The sequence below is a fragment of the Oncorhynchus mykiss genome, chromosome 19 (genome assembly GCF_057628025.1).
Source record: "Oncorhynchus mykiss isolate SJ-2025 chromosome 19, ASM5762802v1, whole genome shotgun sequence".
NCBI classification, from domain to species: domain Eukaryota; kingdom Metazoa; phylum Chordata; class Actinopteri; order Salmoniformes; family Salmonidae; genus Oncorhynchus; species Oncorhynchus mykiss.
The window spans coordinates 27,914,389-27,935,507 of record NC_143040.1 but is presented as its reverse complement, the minus strand read 5'-3'; the positions used below and the strand labels follow the sequence as shown (position 1 = coordinate 27,935,507).

The 21,119-nt window shown below is 45.1% G+C and overlaps 1 protein-coding gene across 1 annotated transcript; it reads right to left on the bottom strand.

Moving 5' to 3' along the window:
• Positions 1–13,553: 13,553 nt before the first annotated feature.
• LOC110498684 (G protein-coupled receptor 83-like) lies at positions 13,554–20,839 on the bottom strand. The gene is made up of 4 exons (XM_036954417.2): positions 20,390–20,839; positions 19,829–19,954; positions 18,943–19,076; positions 13,554–18,355 (listed from the first exon to the last, which is right to left on the bottom strand). The coding sequence occupies exons 1-4, from the start codon at positions 20,825–20,827 to the stop codon at positions 17,653–17,655; spliced, it is 1,401 nt and encodes a 466-aa protein (XP_036810312.2). The 5' UTR covers positions 20,828–20,839; the 3' UTR covers positions 13,554–17,652.
• Between the last annotated feature and the right edge of the window lie 280 nt (positions 20,840–21,119).

Below are 21,119 nucleotides of genomic sequence, written 5' to 3'. Positions count from 1 at the left end.
GATGTCAGCCACACTGAACAGTCAGTTGTGATTAGTATTGTGTCACTGAAGGAGGAGCCCCACATAAAGGAACATTTTATGTGGTTTTTGGAGGCAGAGAAGTCCACGGGCCAACATTTGGCATCCCTGATTCTCAAAAGATTAGAGGAGCTAAAAATTCCTTTTGAGGACTGCAGAGGAAAGTCTTATGATAATGGGGCCAACATGAGAGGCAAAAACAAAGGTGTCCAAGCCAGACTCCTGGAAATTAATCCAAGAGCTCTATTTGTGCCATGTGGGGCTCACACATTGAACCTGGTTGTGGCTGATGCTGCTAAAAGTTCTGTCGATGCCACAGGTTACTTTGGCATCTTACACAAACTGTACACCTTGTTCTTAGCCTCCACACAGCGATGGGCCATCCTGAAAAAACATGTGGACATCACTTTGAAAATGTGGACTGAGACAAGGTGGCAGAGTAAATTTAAGAGTGTCGAGCCACTGCGGTATCGGGCAGCAGTGGTGAGAGAGGCACTGATTGAGGTGAGGGATCAAACCAAAGATCCTGTGATAAAGATTGAGGCCCAGTCCTTGTCAGAGGAGATGGGATCATACCGATTCAGTATCTGTACAGTGGTGTGGTATGACATCTTGAGCCAGATCCAACATGTGAGCAAGCTGATGCAGTCTCCAAGCTGAAGGGGGGTTTCTCCCAGGGAGCCATACAAGCTAGAACCGCCACTGGTTGGAACATTACAGAGTTGATGGCTTTCCAGGTCATCTTTTAATGGTCACGCTGCACATATGATCAGATCTCACAAAGCATGGATAAGTGTTTAAAATCTCCAGAATCACATCAATGTGATATAGCAATCTTCTGAGATGTGTAGTGTCGACCTGGAAAGTCACCTTTTGCCAAACAGTAACCCATGTAGCTGCAAGAAACGAGAAAGTGAAAGCACAATGAAATATATAGGGAGGGAGTGGCCAAGAAAAATGACTTTCGTGCTGACTGAATTTTTTAATGATTCAAATTTCAATAGCTCCTTAGGCTTATGACCGACAACCCTCAAACAACTTTCAGAATATCCACTGAGTAGCACAAACTTTTTCAATGTTTTTCAATGTTTCTAATTTCAATAGCTCCTTGGTCATGTGACCTACAACCCTCAAACTACTTTCAGAACATCCAGTCACTAGCCTTATATATTGCACACCCTTTACTTCATTCATACTTCATGCTTAACACCCCGGCCATCCTACAATCCAAGCTTGATGCCCTCAATCTCACACAAATGATCAATGAACCTACCAGGTACAACTCCAAATCCATAAACACAGGCACCCTCATTGATGTCATCCTAACTAACTTGCCCTCCAAATACACCTCTGCTGTTTTCAATCAAGATCTCACCGATCACTGCCTGCATCCGCAATGGGTCTGCGACCAAACGACCACCCCTCATCACTGTCAAACGCTCCCTAAAACACTTCTGAGTGCAAGCCTTTCTAATCGACCTGGCCACGGTATCCTGGAATGACATTGACCTCATCCCGTCAGTAGATGATGCCTGGTTATTCTTTAAAAGTGCCTTCCTCACTATCTTAAATAAGCATGCCCCATTCAAAAAATGTAGAACTAGGAATAGATATAGTCCTTGGTTCACTCCAGACCTGTCTGCCCTTGACCAGCACAAAAACATCCTGTGGCGTTCTGCATTAGCATCGAACAGCCCCCCTGATATGCAACTTTTCAGGGAAGTTAGCAACAAATATACACAGGCAGTTAGGAAAGCTAACGCTAGCTTTTTCAAACAGAAATGTGCATCCTGTAGTACTAACTCAAAAAGGTTCTGGGACACTGTAAAGTCCATGGAGAATAAGAGCACCACCTCCCAGCTACCCACTGCTCTGTGGCTAGGAAACACTGTCACCACTGATAAATCCACTATAATTGAGAATTTCAATAAGCATTTCTCCACGGCTGGCCATGCTTTCCACCTGGCTACACCTACCCCGGTCAACTGCCCGGCACCCTCCACAGCAACCCCCACCATTTCCCCTTTACCCAAATCCAGATAGCTGATGTTCAGAAAGAGCTGCAAAATCTGGACCCCTACAAATCAGCCGGGCTAGACAATCTGGACCCTCTCTTTCTAAAATTATCTGCAAAAATTGTTGCAACCCCTATTATCAGCCTGTTCAACCTCTCTTTCGTATCATCTGAGATTCCCAAAGATTGGAAAGCTGCCGCGGTCATCCCCCTCTTCAAAGGGGGAGACACTCTAAACCCAAACTGCTACAGACCTATATCTATCCTACCCTGTCTTTCTAAGGTCTTTGAAAGCCAAGTTAACAAACAGATTACCGACCATTTCGAATCCCACCGTACCTTCTCCGCTATGCAATCTGGTTTCAGAGCTGGTCATGGGTGCACCTCAGCCACCCTCAAGGTCCTAAATGACATCATAACCGCCATCGATAAGAGACCTTACTTTGCAGCCGTATTAATCGACCTGGCCAAGGCTTTCGACTCTGTCAATCACCACATTCTTATTGGCAGACTCGACAGCCTTGGTTTCTCAAACGATTGCCTCAGCTGGTTTACCAACTACATCTCTGATAGAGTTGAGTGTGTCAAATTGGAGGGCCTGTTGTCTGGACCTCTGGCAGTCTCTATGGGGGTGCCACAGGGTTCAATCCTCGAGCCGACTCTCTTCTCTGTATACATCAATGATGTTGCTCTTGCTGCTGGGGATTCTCTGATACACCTCTACGCAGACGACACCATTCTGTATACTTCTGGCCCCTCTTTGGACACTGTGTAAACTAACCTCCAGACGAGCTTCAATGCCATACAACTCTCCTTCCGTCACCTCCAACTGCTCTTAAACGCAAGTAAAACTCAATGCATGCTATTCAACCGATCCTGCTCGCCCGTCCAGCATCACTACTTTGGACGGCTCCGACTTAGAATACGTTAACAACCACAAATACCTAGGTGTCTGGTTAGACTGTAAACTCTCCTTCCAGACTCACATTAAGCATCTCCAATCCAAAATTAAATCTAGAAGTGGCTTCCTATATCACAACAAAGCATCCTTCACTCCTGCCAAACATACCCTTGTAAAACTGAACATCCTACCAATCCTCCACTTTGGTGATGTCATCTATAAAATTACCTCCAACACTCTACTCAACAAACTGGATGTAGTCTATCACAGTGCCATCCGTTTTGTCACCAAAGACCCATACACTACCCACCATTGCGCCCTGTACGCACTCATTGGTTGGCCCTCGCTTCATACTCATCGCCAAACCTACTGGTTACAGGTTATCTACAAGTCTCTGCTAGGTAAAGACCCACCTTATCTCAGCTCACTGGTCACCATAGCAGCACCCACTCGTAGCACGCGCTTCAGCAGGTATATCTCACTGGTCACCTCCAAAGCCAATTCTTCCTTTGGTCGTCTTTCCTTCCAGTTCTCTGCTGCCAATGACTGGAACAAACTGCAAAAATGTCTGAAGTTGGAGACTCATATCTCCCTCACTAGATTTAAGCACCAGCTGACAGAGCAGCTCACAGATCACTGCACCTGTACATAGCCCATCTATCTACCTACCTCATCCCCATACTGTATTTATTTATTTATCTTGCTCCTTTGCACCCCAGTATCTCTACTTGCACATTCATCTTCTGCACATCTACCATTCCAGTGTTTTAATTGCTATATTGTAATTACTTCGCCACCATGGCCTATTTATTGCCATAACTCCCTTACAGTGCCTTGCGAAAGTATTCGGCCCCCTTGAACTTTGCGACCTTTTGCCACATTTCAGGCTTCAAACATAAAGATATAAAACTGTATTTTTTTGTGAAGAATCAACAACAAGTGGGACACAATCATGAAGTGGAACGACATTTATTGGATATTTCAAACTTTTTTAACAAATCAAAAACTGAAAAATTGGGCGTGCAAAATTATTCAGCCCCCTTAAGTTAATACTTTGTAGCGCCACCTTTTGCTGTGATTACAGCTGTAAGTCGCTTGGGGTATGTCTCTATCAGTTTTGCACATCGAGAGACTGACATTTTTTCCCATTCCTCCTTGCAAAACAGCTCGAGCTCAGTGAGGTTGGATGGAGAGCATTTGTGAACAGCAGTTTTCAGTTCTTTCCACAGATTCTCGATTGGATTCAGGTCTGGACTTTGACTTGGCCATTCTAACACCTGGATATGTTTATTTTTGAACCATTCCATTGTAGATTTTGCTTTATGTTTTGGATCATTGTCTTGTTGGAAGACAAATCTCCGTCCCAGTCTCAGGTATTTTGCAGACTCCATCAGGTTTTCTTCCAGAATGGTCCTGTATTTGGCTCCATCCATCTTCCCATCAATTTTAACCATCTTCCCTGTCCATGCTGAAGAAAAGCAAGCCCAAACCATGATTCTGCCACCACCATGTTTGACAGTGTGTTCAGGGTGATGAGCTGTGTTGCTTTTACGCCAAACATAACGTTTTGCATTGTTGCCAAAAAGTTCAATTTTGGTTTCATCTGACCAGAGCACCTTCTTCCACATGTTTGGTGTGTCTCCCAGGTGGCTTGTGGCAAACTTTAAACAACACTTTTTATGGATATCTTTAAGAAATGGCTTTCTTCTTGCCACTCTTCCATAAAGGCCAGATTTGTGCAATATACGACTGATTGTTGTCCTATGGACAGAGTCTCCCACCTCAGCTGTAGATCTCTGCAGTTCATCCAGAGTGATGATGGGCCTCTTGGCTGCATCTCTGATCAGTCTTCTCCTTGTATGAGCTGAAAGTTTAGAGGGACGGCCAGGTCTTGGTAGATTTGCAGTGGTCTGATACTCCTTCCATTTCAATATTATCGCTTGCGCAGTGCTCCTTGGGATGTTTAAAGCTTGGGAAATCTTTTTGTATCCAAATCCGGCTTTAAACTTCTTCACAACAGTATCTCGGACCTGCCTGGTGTGTTCCTTGTTCTTCATGATGCTCTCTGCGCTTTTAACGGACCTCTGAGACTATCACAGTGCAGGTGCATTTATACGGAGACTTGATTACACACAGGTGGATTGTATTTATCATCATTAGTCATTTAGGTCAACATTGGATCATTCAGAGATCCTCACTGAACTTCTGGAGAGAGTTTGCTGCACTGAAAGTAAAGGGGCTGAATAATTTTGCACGCCCAATTTTTCAGTTTTTGATTTGTTAAAAAAGTTTGAAATATCCAATAAATGTCGTTCCACTTTATGATTGTGTCCCACTTGTTGTTGATTCTTCACAAAAAAATACAGTTTTATATCTTTATGTTTGAAGCCTGAAATGTGGCAAAAGGTCGCAAAGTTCAAGGGGGCCGAATACTTTCGCAAGGCACTGTATCTTACCTCATTTACACTCACTGTATGTAGACTTTTTGTTTTCTTTTGTTCTACTGTATTATTGACAATGTTTTGTTTATTCCATGTGTAACTCTGTGTTGTTGTATGTGTCGAATTGATATGCTTTATCTTGGCCAGGTCGCAGTTGCAAATGAGAACTTGCCTACCGGCTCAAAATGGCCAGAAACAAAGACTTTCTTCTGAAACTCGTCAGTCTATTCTTGTTCTGAGAAATGAAGGCTATTCCATGCAAGAAATTGCCAAGAAACTGAAGAAACTGTACAACGCTGTGTCCTGAAATCTGTTAAAATGTCCCAATTAATAAATTAATTTCATCTGTTGATAAAGTTTTACTGTTGTGTTGTTGCATGTTTCACTGTACTGAACAAAAATATAACTGTTGCCATGGCAATGGGGGGGCACAGTTATTGACAGCTCAGATGCTTAAAAGTCCTGTTGGTACATTTGAATGACCTCTGATCAATCGCACTCTTACCTCTTGTCCCATTACACAACGGATTACACCCTTTTGTACACAATATAGTGTACATTTGAACTCCAGGATTGGAATTGCAAGGAATCTGGCGACCGTGTCAGCGTGCACTGCTCCCCACCCGCCACAGGAGTCGCTAGTGTACGATGGGACAAGGACATCCCTGCCAGCCAAACCCTCCCCTAACCCAGACGACTTTGGGACAATTGTGCACCGCCCCATGGGTCTCGCGGTCGTAGCCGGCTGTGACAGAGCCTGGACTCGAACCCAGAATCTCTAGTGGTACAGAAAGCACTGCGATGCAGTGCCATAGACCACTGCGCCACTCGGGAGGCAGGGGACCATTATTGACACACACAAGAAACTGTTGAGTGTGAAAAACTCAGCACTGTTGTAATTCTTGACACAAACCAGTGTGATTGGCACCTACTAGTACCATACACAGTTCAAAGGAACTTACAGTACATATGTTGTCTTGCCCGTTCACCCTCTGAATGGCACACATCCACAATCCATGTCTCAATTGTCTCTATGCTTAAAATTCCTTCGTTAACCAGTCTTCTGAATGCTTCCCAAGCAAATTTACTGAGCTTGAACAATTTTGTCCAAAAAAATTGACATATGTTGCCCTAAGAATTGTGCAATGTTGGTAGAATATTATTCAAAATGATTCACAGCTGCAATGGCAACCAAATGTGCTTCCACACTCTGGGGTGTGAAGACATGCAATCAACACATCTTCGTTATTTCTTTCACTTTAAATATGTGGAGTAGGTTGTGTAAAAAAAAAAATGCAATGTAATCCCTTTTAGATTTTGTTTTACTTTATTTTAAGGAAACAATTTGAAGACTTTCACTTCCCAGCTAGTACATTTGGTTCCTTGGACGTTGTGAGAACGTATGTTTTTGGTTTCCGATACATTACTTGACCGTTAAAACAGAATGTTTTCTAAACGTTCTGAGAACGATAGTGAAAATTTCACCTGTTCTGGTAACGTACATTTTTAGATTGCATGGAAGTTCTGAGAATGTTTCTCTATGGTTCCCTGAAAGTTTTCCTGGGAGGTTTTATTAACGTTCTGATAATGGAAATTCTAGGTTATTTTAAGGTAATTAAATAACATTCATAAATACTTCTAGCTTAGTTTGGGTACACTGTTTTGAACTACAAGCACACATAGGATACATGGACATTAATCATAAAAAAAACATGTATTTTAATTGTGGCATGTTGTCAGTGAGATTCAAACCAATGACTGTCTGGTCTCTATCCATAGAATTAGTCGACTGCGTCACCAGGATGGAGCTACCATGCAATGTTTTTGTAACTCATACAAGCTGTTAATTTTAGTCTATTCAAACTGACCCTATCTAAAAGCAAACAAGCACTCATTAAGATCACATCACTTGTTTTCAACTGGCCTACCTGGTTAAATAAAGATGAAATATATATACAGTGGGGAGAACAAGTATTTGATACACTGCCGATTTTGCAGGTTTTCCTACTTACAAAGCATGTAGAGGTCTATAATTTTTATTATAGGTACACTTCAACTGTGAAATCCAGAAAATCACATTGTATGATTTTTAAGTAATTCATTTGCATTTTATTGCATGACATAAGTATTTGAAACATCAGAAAAGCAGAACTTAATATTTGGTACAGAAACCTTTGTTTGCAATTACAGAGATCATTCTTGACCAGGTTTGCACACACTGCAGCAGGGATTTTGGCCCACTCCTCCACACAGACCTTCTCCAGATCCTTCAGGTTTTGCGGCTGTCGCTGGGCAATACGGACTTTCAGCTCCCTCCAAAGATTTTCTATTGGGTTCAGGTCTGGAGACAGGCTAGGCCACTCCAGGACCTTGAGATGCTTCTTACGGAGCCACTCCTTAGTTGTCCTGGCTGTGTGTTTCGGGTCGTTGTCATGCTGGAAGACCCAGCCACGACCCATCTTCAATGCTCTTACTGAGGGAAGGAGGTTGTTGGCCAAGATCTCGCGATACATGGCCCCATCCATCCTCCCCTCAATACGGTGCAGTCGTCCTGTCCCCTTTGCAGAAAAGCATCCCCAAAGAATGATGTTTCCACCTCCATGCTTCACGGTTGGGATGGTGTTCTTGGGGTTGTACTCATCCTTCTTCTTCCTCCAAACACGACAAGTGGAGTTTAGACCAAAAAGCTCTATTTTTGTCTCATCAGACCACATGACCTTCTCCCATTCCTCCTCTGGATCATCCAGATGGTCATTGGCAAACTTCAGACGGGCCTAGACATGCGCTGGCTTGAGCAGGGGGACCTTGCGTGCGCTGCAGGATTTTAATCCATGACGGCGTAGTGTGTTACTAATGGTTTTCTTTGAGACTGTGGTCCCAGCTCTCTTCAGGTCATTGTCCAGGTCCTGCCGTGTAGTTCTGGGCTGATCCCTCACCTTCCTCATGATCATTGATGCCCCACGAGGTGAGATCTTGCATGGAGCCCCAGACCGAGTGTGATTGACCGTCATCTTAAACTTCTTCCATTTTCTAATAATTGCACCAACAGTTGTTGCCTTCTCACCAAGCTGCTTGCCTATTGTCCTGTAGCCCATCCCAGCCTTGTGCAGGTCTACAATTTTATCCCTGATGTCCTTACACAGCTCTCTAGTCTTGGCCATTGTGGAGAGGTTGGAGTCTGTTTGATTGAATTTGTGGACAGGTGTATTTTATACAGGTAATGAGTTCAAACAGGTGCAGTTAATACAGGTAATGAGTGGAGAACAGGAGGGATTCTTAACCTCTCTGCGCACGGAACCCGGTAGCGGGCTGAAATTCCACAACATACGGTGATCGCTACAGAAATAGTCATATTAAACATTCATGAAAATTCAAGTGTCACACATGTATCGAAAACCTAGAATCTTGCTAATCCAACTGTGTTGTCAGATTTAAAAAAGGATTTACAGTGAAAGAATAGATGTGATTATCTGAGAATAGAGCCCCATAAAAAAAAAACTATTTCAACCAGCACAGGCTAACAAAATCACAAACTGCATTAAAATAAATTGTTTAACTTTGACGATCTTCGTCTGTTTGCAATCCCAATGCTCATTGTTACACAATGAATGATCTTTTGTTTGATAAAATCCGTTTTTATAGCCTAACACGGAACATTTTGTGAACCGCTTGTGTCGTGAATTCCGTCTCGTTCCTTTTTCGACGACACATTCGAGGGTAAATACCCACACAAAATGTGACTTTTCCAGTCATGTTTGGTTTCATTGCAATCAACAGGTTTGTTTCATTGCAATCAACTGGTTTGTTTGTAACAGTAATTTATAAAATTACTTAAAAAGATTCCGTCTCTCACAGTTGAAGTGTACCTATGATACAAATTACAGACCTCTACATGCTTTGTAAGTGGGAAAACCTGCAAAATCGGCAGTGTATCAAATATTTGTTCTCCCACTGTATATATATATTTTTATTAAATTAATGTGGGCAGTTAGTGGGCATGGCCATCACACCTCAACACACTTAACAAAAAAAAAAAAACAACTCCGAAAAAGAGGGAAACGAGGCGGTCTTCTGGTCAGACTCCGGAGACGGGCACATCGTGCACCACTCCCTAGCATTCTTCTTGCCAATGTCCAGTCTCTTGACAACAAGGTTGATGAAATCCGAGCAAGGGTAGCATTCCAGAGGGACATCAGAGACTGTAACGTTCTTTGCTTCACGGAAACGTGGCTCACTGGAGAGACTCTATCCGAAGCGGTGCAGCCAACGGGTTTCTCCACACATCGCGCAGACAGAAACAAACAACTTTCTGGTAAGAAGAGGGGCGGCGGCGTATGCCTTATGACTAACGTGACATGGTGTGATGAAAGAAACATACAGGAACTCAAATCCTTCTGTTCACCTGATTTAGAATTCCTCACAATCAAATGTAGACCGCATTATCTACCAAGAGAATTCTCTTCGATTATAATCACAGCCGTATACATCCCCCCCCCAAGCAGACACATCGATGGCTCTGAACGAACTTTATTTAACTCTTTGCAAACTGGAAACCATTCATCCGGAGGCTGCATTCATTGTAGCTGGGGATTTTAACAAGGCTAATCTGAAAACAAGACTCCCTAAATTTTATCAGCATATCGATTGCGCAACCAGGGGTGGAAAGACCTTGGATCATTGTTACTCTAACTTCCGCGACGCATATAAGGCCCTGCCCCGCCCCCCTTTCGGGAAGGTGTCTGGTAACATGACCGAATACAAACAGTGCAGCTATTCCCTCCGCAAGGCTATCAAACAAGCTAAGCGTCAGTACAGAGACAAAGTAGAATCTCAATTCAACGGCTCAGACACAAGAGGCATGTGGCAGGGTCTACAGTCAATCACGGACTACAGGAAGAAATCCAGCCCAGTCACGGACCAGGATGTCCTGCTCCCAGGCAGACTAAACAACTTTTTTGCCCGCTTTGAGGACAATACAGTGCCACTGACACGGCCGGCAACGAAAACATGCGGTCTCTCCTTCACTGCAGCCGAGGTGAGTAAGACATTTAAACGTGTTAATCCTCGCAAGGCTGCAGGCCCAGACGGCATCCCCAGCCGCGCCCTCAGAGCATGCGCAGACCAGCTGGCCGGTGTGTTTACGGACATATTCAATCAATCCCTATACCAGTCTGCTGTTCCCACATGCTTCAAGAGGGCCACCATTGTTCCTGTTCCCAAGAAAGCTAAGGTAACTGAGCTAAATGACTACCGCCCCGTAGCACTCACTTCCGTCATCATGAAGTGCTTTGAGAGACTAGTCAAGGACCATATCACCTCCACCCTACCTGACACCCTAGACCCACTCCAATTTGCTTACCGCCCAAATAGGTCCACAGACGATGCAATCTCAACCACACTGCACACCGCCCTAACCCATCTGGACAAGAGGAATACCTATGTGAGAATGCTGTTCATTGACTACAGCTCGGCATTCAACACCATAGTACCCTCCAAGCTCGTCATCAAGCTCGAGACCCTGGGTCTCGACCCCGCCCTGTGCAACTGGGTACTGGACTTCCTGACGGGCCGCCCCCAGGTGGTGAGGGTAGGCAACAACATCTCCTCCCCGCTGATCCTCAACACTGGGGCCCCACAAGGGTGCGTTCTGAGCCCTCTCCTGTACTCCCTGTTCACCCACGACTGCGTGGCCACGCACGCCTCCAACTCAATCATCAAGTTTGCAGACGACACAACAGTGGTAGGCTTGATTACCAACAACGACGAGACGGCCTACAGGGAGGAGGTGAGGGCCCTCGGAGTGTGGTGTCAGGAAAATAACCTCACACTCAACGTCAACAAAACTAAGGAGATGATTGTGGACTTCAGGAAACAGCAGAGGGAACACCCCCCTATCCACATCGATGGAACAGTAGTGGAGAGGGTAGCAAGTTTTAAGTTCCTCGGCATACACATCACAGACAAACTGAATTGGTCCACTCACACAGACAGCATTGTGAAGAAGGCGCAGCAGCGCCTCTTCAACCTCAGGAGGCTGAAGAAATTTGGCTTGTCACCAAAAGCACTCACAAACTTCTACAGATGCACAATCGAGAGCATCCTGGCGGGCTGTATCACCGCCTGGTACGGCAACTGCTCCGCCCTCAACCGTAAGGCTCTCCAGAGGGTGGTGAGGTCTGCACAACGCATCACCGGGGGCAAACTACCTGCCCTCCAGGACACCTACACCACCCGATGTCACAGGAAGGCCATAAAGATCATCAAGGACATCAACCACCCGAGCCACTGCCTGTTCACCCCGCTATCATCCAGAAGGCGAGGTCAGTACAGGTGCATCAAAGCTGGGACCGAGAGACTGAAAAACAGCTTCTATCTCAAGGCCATCAGACTGTTAAACAGCCACCACTAACATTGAGTGGCTGCTGCCAACACACTGACACTGACTCAACTCCAGCCACTTTAATAATGGGAATTGATGGGAAATGATGTAAATATATCACTAGCCACTTTAAACAATGCTACCTTATATAATGTTACTTACCCTACATTATTCATCTCATATGCATACGTATATACTGTACTCTATATCATCGACTGTATCCTTATGTAATACATGTATCACTAGCCACTTTAAACTATGCCACTTTGTTTACATACTCATCTCATTTGTACATACTGTACTCGATACCATCTACTGTATCTTGCCTATGCTGCTCTGTACCATCACTCATTCATATATCCTTATGTACATATTCTTTATCCCCTTACACTGTGTACAAGACAGTAGTTTTGGAATTGTTAGTTAGATTACTTGTTGGTTATTACTGCATTGTCGGAACTAGAAGCACAAGCATTTCGCTACACTCGCATTAACATCTGCTAACCATGTGTATGTGACAAATAAAATTTGATTTGATTTTGATTTGATTTTAACAAGATAGAGGCCAGAGAGAGTTCTGTTGATGCCAAGAACGGAATATACATGTTTTTAAATAATATTCTTAGAATGTTCTTTGAACGTTACTAATGTTTTCTTGTGGTTTTAATGGAAAGTTTTCTTAACGTTATGAGAACATGACTTTAAATAGAACCATGAGGAAACTGGAAGAAAAAATATTATGCAGAAGTACCGAAATTCCCTGAGAAGAACATTGTTTCTTAACTGTAGGAAAGGTTATGGGAAGGTTGTATCCAAAATAACCATTGGACAACCACGCTCTTACCAAGGTCTAAGAAACATATAGTTCTCAGAACGTTATGCGTTCACTGGGTAGGCACTGTTTGATTTTTTTTTTTAATCCAGTCAAGTCAGTTAAGAACAAATTCTTATTTACAATGACTGCCTGCTCCAGTCAAACCCTAACCTGGAAGACGCTGGGACAATTGTGCGTCACCCTATGGGACTCCCGATCACAGCCGGTTGTGATACAGCCTGGAATCAAACCAGGGTCTGTAGTGATGCCTCGAGCACTGAGATGTAGTGCCTTAGACCGCTGCTCCACTGAGGAGCACTGTAATTGCATTTTTTTATGAGGACTTGTTCAGAATACACATCAAACAGAACCTGAAATTGACTCCCACAACCACAATGTGTGAATCCAAAATTGGAATAGAATGTGCATAACAGCCTAGCAGGCATTGTAAATGTCAACACACCTGTTCGTCATGCAGGACTGAAATTGAATTTTTCGTAAATACCTCTGTATCTTAAAAGTGTACTTTGATTGCAAAGGGGCAGAGAAGGTTAATCAACAGTACTTTGTGACTGGCTTTTGAGGTCATCAGACAGATTTGTGTTTCTTTGACGCCACTTCTCCATCTTTCAGGGGTTTCATGTGCCGTACATGAAATACCCTGCACTCATTTATGTAACTGACCTTGGACCTCACGTTCCCTCGACAGAATGACTCCCACTCTTATGAATAGTAGCAGAGTGGGAGATCATAAAGATTGCCTACACACACACGCTCGCACGCACGCACGCACACACACACACACACACACACACACACACACACACACACACACACACACACACACACACACACACACACACACACACACACACACACACACACACACACACACACCTACCTACTGGAAGAAGAAAGGGAGTTCAGAAATGATAGTGCACAAAACCATACCGTTATCTATGAATCACACCAACCCATCGTTGTCACATGGCATACTTTAATGGCTTTTGTAAAGAGAAAAAGTTCAAACCAACAAGAAGGTTGGATAATGAACATATTGACCAATTGCTCGGCCTCATAATCCACTACTAAAGAGCTAGACCAGAACAGAAACTTTATTCAAGCCCTTTGGCAATACCGACCCACACATGCAAGCATCAGCACACACACACGCACTCAGACGCATGCACACACACACACACACACACACACACACACACACACACACACACACACACACACACACACAATCTGGCTGGTGCAGGGCTGACCATGTAAAGCAAAAAATATACATTTTACACTCTGAGTCACTTAGATGTAATATTACAAACACAGACACATCTATAACACAATCATTGGTGGATAATCATAATTCGTTAACAAATTGATAAATATCTCAAAAAGGAAAGTTTAGTGTTATGAGAATGGCATGTACACAACAAAAAGAAACGTCTCTTTCTCAGGACCCTGTCTTTCTAAGCTAATTTGTAAAAATCCCAGATCTTCATTGTAAAGGGTTTAAACACGGTTTACCATGCTTTCCCATTGAACCATAAACAATTAATGAACATGCACCTGTGGAACGGTCGTTAAGACACTAACAGCTCACAGACGGTAGGCAATTAAGATCACAGTTATGAAAACTTAGGACACTAAAGAGACCTTTCTACTGACTCTGAAAAACACCAAAAGAATGATGCCCATGGTCCCTACTCATTTGCGTGAACGTGCCTTAGGCATGCTGCAAGGAGGTATGAGGACTGCAGATTTGGCCAGGGCAATAAATTGCAATGTCCGTGCAGTGAGACGCTTAAGACAGCGCTACAGGGAGACAGGATGGACAGTTGATCGTCCTCGCAGTGGCAGACAATGTGTAACAACACCTGCACACGATCGGTACATCTGGACATCACACCTGCAGGACAGGTACAGGATGGCAACAACTGCCCGAGTTACATCAGGAACGCACAATCCCTCCATCAGTGCTGACTATCCGCAATAGGCTGAGAGAACCTGGACTGAGGGCTTATAGGCCTGTTCTAAGGAAGGTCCTCACCAGACATCACCAGCATCAACATTGACAATGGGCACAAACCCACTGTCGCTGGACCAGACAGGACTGGCAAAAAGTGCTCTTCACTGACGAGTCGCGGTTTTGTCTCTCCATGGATGATGGTCGGATTCGCGTTTAATGTCAAAGGAATGAGCGTCACACCGAGGCTTGTAATCTGGAGCGGGATCGATTTGGAGGTGGAGGGTCTGTCATGGTCTGGGGCGGTGTGTCACAGCATCGTCGGACTAAGCTTGTTGTCATTGCAGGCAATCTCAATGCTGTGCATTATAGGGAAGACATCCTCCTCCCTCATGTGGTACCCTTCCTGCAGGCTCATCCTGACATGACCCTCCAGCATGACAACGCCACCAGCCATACTGCTCGTTCTGTGTGTAATTTCCTGCAAGACAGGAATGTCAGTGTTCTGCCATGGCCAGTGAAGAGCCTGGCTTTCAATCCCATTGAGCACGTCTAGGACCTGTTGGATCAGAGGGTGAGGGCTAGGGCCATTCCCCCCAGAAATGTCCGGGAACTTGCAGGTGCCTTGGTGGAAGAGTGGGGTAACATCTCAAAGCAAAAACAGGCAAATCTGGTGCAGTCCATGAGGAGGAGATGCCCTGCAGTACTTAATGCAGCTGGTGGCCACACCAGATACAGACTCCCCCTTTGTTCAGGGACACAATATTCCATTTCTGTTAGTCACATGTCTGTGGAACTTGTTCAGTTTATGTCTCAGTTGTTGAATCTTGTTATGTTCATACACATATTTACACATGTTAAGTTTGCTGAAAATAAACGCAGTTGACAGTGAGAGTACATTTCTTTTTTTGCTGAGTTTATGTGCACTATGAGTTAAGGCAATGGATCTCAGAAAGCACAGATAGAGAGAGGGAGAATTCACAATTAAGATCCCACATCACATTTACATCACAAAACCATAATATTACAGATGCTCATGCCTGCTGTTACTACCATCTAACATCATACCCTGGCATCAACATGCAAAACAAGAACAACTTTAATGAAACCAAACATCAACACAAGCATGTTCAAATGTCAGGTTTAAACCACCATCATTGTCGTCTGTACACGTGAGCATCATGTCACAGATGCTCACACTCTTCACCTGGTCTGCTCACCATTCAAATGAATTAAGAACAAAACATTAACACAGACATGTTCAAATCACCATCAGGTCTTGGAGGAACTTGTTTTATTTCACATACTTTAAGTGCGCTTGATTTTAGCTTGCCCTACAACAGAATAGTCCCAAAAGTGCAAACCCCACCCACCTGGTGCTCTTGGTCAGCTAAATGAAATGGATATAAAGTGTTTTAAAGAAAACAAATACAATTGTATCCACGGTCTGGTTGACTGTACCACCAACAGCATCACAGAACCCTTTGACTCTGAGGGCCTCATCTTGTCCACCAGCCGGCTCCCTCTGTAATTGTGCCTGCGGACAAGGTTACTGAGTGCCTAATTTCCAACAAGCTAATGCATAACGTAGCATTCAAGCAGTAGCCTTCTCATTTATAGGAAAGGTCCCAAATGGCACCCTATTGCCCTTTAGTGCACTATTTTTGACCAGGCCTATAGGGTTCCTTCTGTCAAGTATAGTGTTCCACTTTCTTATTTTGCACAGTCCTGAACTCAATCAGTTCTTAAAAGGTTTGGTCTGTAACTTTCATTTATTTATCCAACTGAATGCATATTTATGCTCTGGTACTTTGGCAACTAGTATTTGTAGTCTTTTTTTAACCTCCCACTTTGGGCTGGATGTGTCAATATGTATACATACAGTACATACATAATCTATGAGCAGAATTACTATTTTATGTCAATTAGCCACAAAATCCCTAGGTTGAAAGGGACTGTTTTCAGGAAGCTGTGCAGTGGCATTTTCCTTACATTTACCCCCACGTGGGCCAGCCCCCTAGCAATTAGAGTTTTGGCCAATGAGCTTGAGCCCCTCGCCATTTGAGTGACAGCTAGCAAAAATCACACACAGCAGAGCGAGAGACCGCAATGACGTGGTTCACATTTTCGGGGGCCACAAAAGTACAAGAGAATATCTCTAATAGCTACCACCACATGTGCAGTCAGCTGTCCATGTTTCAACCTGTATCTTACACAGGGACTGCCAGCAGATGTAGGGAGGAAACATCTGGAGCAAAATAATCTTCACCCCACCTCCATAACATTCTTCTTTCCCATGGCCCTGAACTAAATCAGTTGTTAAAGGTCCGATCTGCTACTTTCATGTACAGTCAGAGGTTAAAAGTGTTTCCCCTGCACTTGTTTGTAGTAAACTTTAGGAGTGGATCTTGGCAAATGTACAGAACCTGCTACAGAGTTACTTCAATTCTGTGGGTAACCTTCGGTTACATTTGCCAAGCGAGACCCACCGCCACAGTATACAAGAGTGCAGGGATAGCACATTTGACTGGAAGGGAAAGTTACAGATTGTTCCTTCAAACTCTAGCTCTGTCCGACAAGTGCCTTTGAACGGGGTACGGTAGTAGGTGGCAGGCGCTCATGTTTGTATCAAGAACTGCAACGATGCTGGGGTTTTCATGCTCAACAGTTTCCCACCTGTATCAAGAATGTTCCACCACCGAAAGGATATACAGCCAACTTGACAGCTTACTTGACACAACTGTGGGAAGCATTGGAGTCAACAGGGGCCAGTATCCCTGTGGAATTTTTTCGACACCTTGTAGAGTCCATGCCCTGACAAATTGAGGCTGTTCTGAGGGCAAAGGGGGGGGGGGGGGGGGTGCAACTCAATATTAGGAAAGTGTCCTTAATGTTTTGTACACTCAGTGTACACAATATGTGCTAACAGAGTAGTTGTTCGTTTGGATGTTGCTTTTGTTGCCAGAACTCACCACACCCTGTTCCCATCAATGTGAAACCTTTCTTCCCGAAGGTGGCACTGTCATGAAAGTTAAAAGATAATACATTTCCTGTTCTAGAGCCCCAACTGTCTTTAGCTAATAACGTAGTCCTTCAACAGGTTGTAGTTGTAGTTAACTGACAGCTACTATAGGCTCCACTGATAGGATGTCTGTTTTATTGGCATGTCTAGCAGTGAAAAGGACATGCCTGTCTTTAGGAAGCTGGTGAGAGGACGAGGAGTGGCTTGGCCGAGAGGAGGCGCGGCTCGGGTGTGAAGAGGCGTGACTCGGACGAGAACAGGTGCGGCTCTCCGGCCAGGCGGCTCTGTGGCAGAGTGCGCAGGAGGGTGGAGCCACCAGCACCGGCCCCACCCCTCCACGCCCCCTCCTCCGGCACATGCCCAATAGCAGCCTTAGCTCCTGGCGGAAGGCGGGGTTCAGACAACAGTAGATGAAGGGATTGTAACACGTCGAGCTCATCGCCAGCCAATGAAAACAGAAATACAAGGCATTGGATGACTGAATGGCCTGGCTGGAGAGAAGCACCACGTAGCAGTTCAGAGGGAACCAGCATACCGCGAACACCCCAACAACCACCAACAACATAGCCAGGGTGCGCCGCCGCTTCCGCCGCTGCACAGCGAACTGCGCAGTGGTGGTGTCCCCGATAGCGTTACGGCGCCACAGGCGGCGTGCCACGGTTGAGTAGGCGGCGGTGATGATGAGGAGGGGTAGGACGTAGAGGAGGATGAAGGTGAGGAGGTCAATGCACTGCCAATAGACGTCAGAGGGCTCGGGGAAGTCGGGGACACAAAGGCTGCGCACCTTCTCCTTACTGAGAGAAAATTGGAGAGGGAGTGAGAAGGAGGGGAAGATAGGGGAGAGTGAGAAGGAGGTGAAGATAGGGGAGAGTGAGAAGGAGGGGAAGATAGGGGAGAGTGAGAAGGAGGGGAAGATAGGGGAGAGTGAGAAGGAGGGGAAGATAGGGGGAAGTGAGAAGGAGGGAAAGATAGGGGAGAGTGAGAAGGAGGGGAAGATAGGGGAGAGTGAGAAGGAGGGGAAGATAGGGGAGAGTGAGAAGGAGATTGGAGGACGATAGAGAGAGAGCACATAACCAGCTATGAGTATAGCACAGAGAAGAATACAGTCATGAAAAGTCAACAAGAGAAACAGCAACAACATTGGAAACCCCTAAACAAAACATTGAATGATAAATGTAGGGAGAGTGAGGGGCTGGAGGGAAGAGAGAACTGTGAGAAAAGAATACCTGGTGGTTATTGTGTACACTAAGGTAAAGTGTTTGTTCTATCAATTTAGTGTGTGTGTGTGGTTATCTGTACACGAAGGTGTGTGTGTGTGTGTGTGTGTGTGTGTGTGTGTGTGTGTGTGTGTGTGTGTGTGTGTGTGTGTGTGTGTGTGTACCTGTACACGAAGGTTAGGAGCTCCTGGTAGATGGCATGAGGCAAGGAGAAGCAGCTGGCCATGACCCAGATAAGAATCACACACACAACACCGCGAGCCGGGGACATGCGGGGCCTCAGAGGGTGGAGAATGACCTGTGCACGCGCACACACACACACACACACACACACAGTGTTTTTATCAGGCCGCATTATACACACCAGGCCGCACACATTCTCCATGCCACACACTCCATTACACACACCTGCTGCTGTTCTCTGTTCCACACTCCTCCCTTACAAACCACACTTTTAGTTTGAGATAAAAATTGGACTCAAACTCAGCTTGAGATCTGTAGCTCATAAATACATAGGAGACTCATATCCACTCATATCCAAGACAACTCTATGAAAAACAACTGAATGTGACTACCGTCAAATAGTCTTTCAATTGAAAAAAATAGACTACAGCAGATGGCAGAAAATAACATACTTGTCCCTATAGCTTGGAAGCTGCCTTGTCCCACAAACTGTGGCAATAAACCAATAATTTAATGTCACGCTTCATTGAAAAATACTTATACCCCAAAAATATATATTTCTAAGAGGACAAAACAGAAGAATAGTTGGATTTTGTTGCCTGTATCAAACTGTCAGGCCTGGTGATTGCCACTGGTTACAAGCTGACAATTAGCGAGTCAATTTGAGAAACCTCTTGAGCTAAGGCACTTTTAGCACTACCGCGTGGACAGCTCCCCAAAGCTTTTTCGAGTGCTAAAGCTTTCCTTACAGCTTTCCTTTACAGCTTTTATTTTACTAGGTTAAGCAAACTGCAACCCTTTAATTAGATGAAGCACACACACGACATTCACGATATTCACCAATTGTATGCATGACAGTTAGCCTACCTGGCGTCTGTCCAGCGCGATTGCCGTGAGCGTGAGTGTGGATACGTGCAGGGAGCAATACTGGACGAACCGGCTGATGTGGCACATTCCCTTCCCGAACCACCAGCTGCTATTCACAAAACGGACCTGAGGGAGACCACACAGGTATGTTGACAAAGCTGTTTTATACTGGCATGATTGAGTGATGAAAAGCTGGAGCCTTCCTATCCATACGTGCTAAATAGAACGATTTAACACGAACATATCTCCCTCACTGCAAGCACTCTCATCATCCAAACCACCTGTGGAAAATTGGTTCAAATGTATTTAAAAACCAACGCGTTCTTCCACTTTCCGGAGATAATCACTGATCTACCATGATGAAAAATGTAAAAAAAATAATGGATATCATTTTTATACCGCAAGATTTCAAAGACGCCTTGTGTGTGTGTGTGTGTGTGTGTGTGTGTGTGTGTGTGTGTGTGTGTGTGTGTGTGTGTAGTCATTTGTGTACAGTGATATTTGTTGTGCCTGTGCCCATAGACAGTAGCGAGGTTGTCATGTCCCCAGTCCGATTCGCACCAAAGTAAAGGGCATGTTGAGCAGCGTTATAAGAATGTCTGCCACTGCCAGGTTAATGATGAACAGACTCGTGGCGGAGTGCATCCGCTTGTTCTTGATCACCACATGGCACACCAGCGTGTTTCCGAACAGCGAGATGACAATGATGAACGAGTAAGCCAGGACCAGTAGGGATTTCACGGTCCGGTTATGGGACTCTCCACCGTAGCAATTCTTAACTGCCATGGAGCGCCAGTCCGCGAGCGTGCCGTCGTCCAGGTCAAGCGAGAAGACATTTGTCCGGTTGGGCGTATACGGAGCTGACAGGTTTAGCAGCCCTTCTGCATCCACAAATAGACCCCCGCCGAAAATGGTTGAGTTGTTGTATTCCCGTGCCCCCAACCCGTCGAGGCTGGTGGCCAAATAGGTGAGGGACAGCCACAGACACGCAACTCGCATGTCTGCTGGGGAGGGTTATAAAGATAAGCACCGGACGTCCAATCATCAGTCTTCCTCTCGCGTATCAGTGGCGGCGTGAGGAGAGGGGGACATTGCTTTCTCTGCGCAGATACTTGAGAAGATGTGATGCGCACTGTGTGTTGGCAGCACTTTTAAATCCATGCGTGTATGCGCGCGCAGTGTGTGTGTTTGTGTGTGTGTGGGGGGGGGGGGGGGGGGGGGGGGGTATTTGCTGTCGCTGAGAGAGAAAAGGAGCGAAGCACAGAGATAGAGAGAGGTGGAGGGAAGTGGG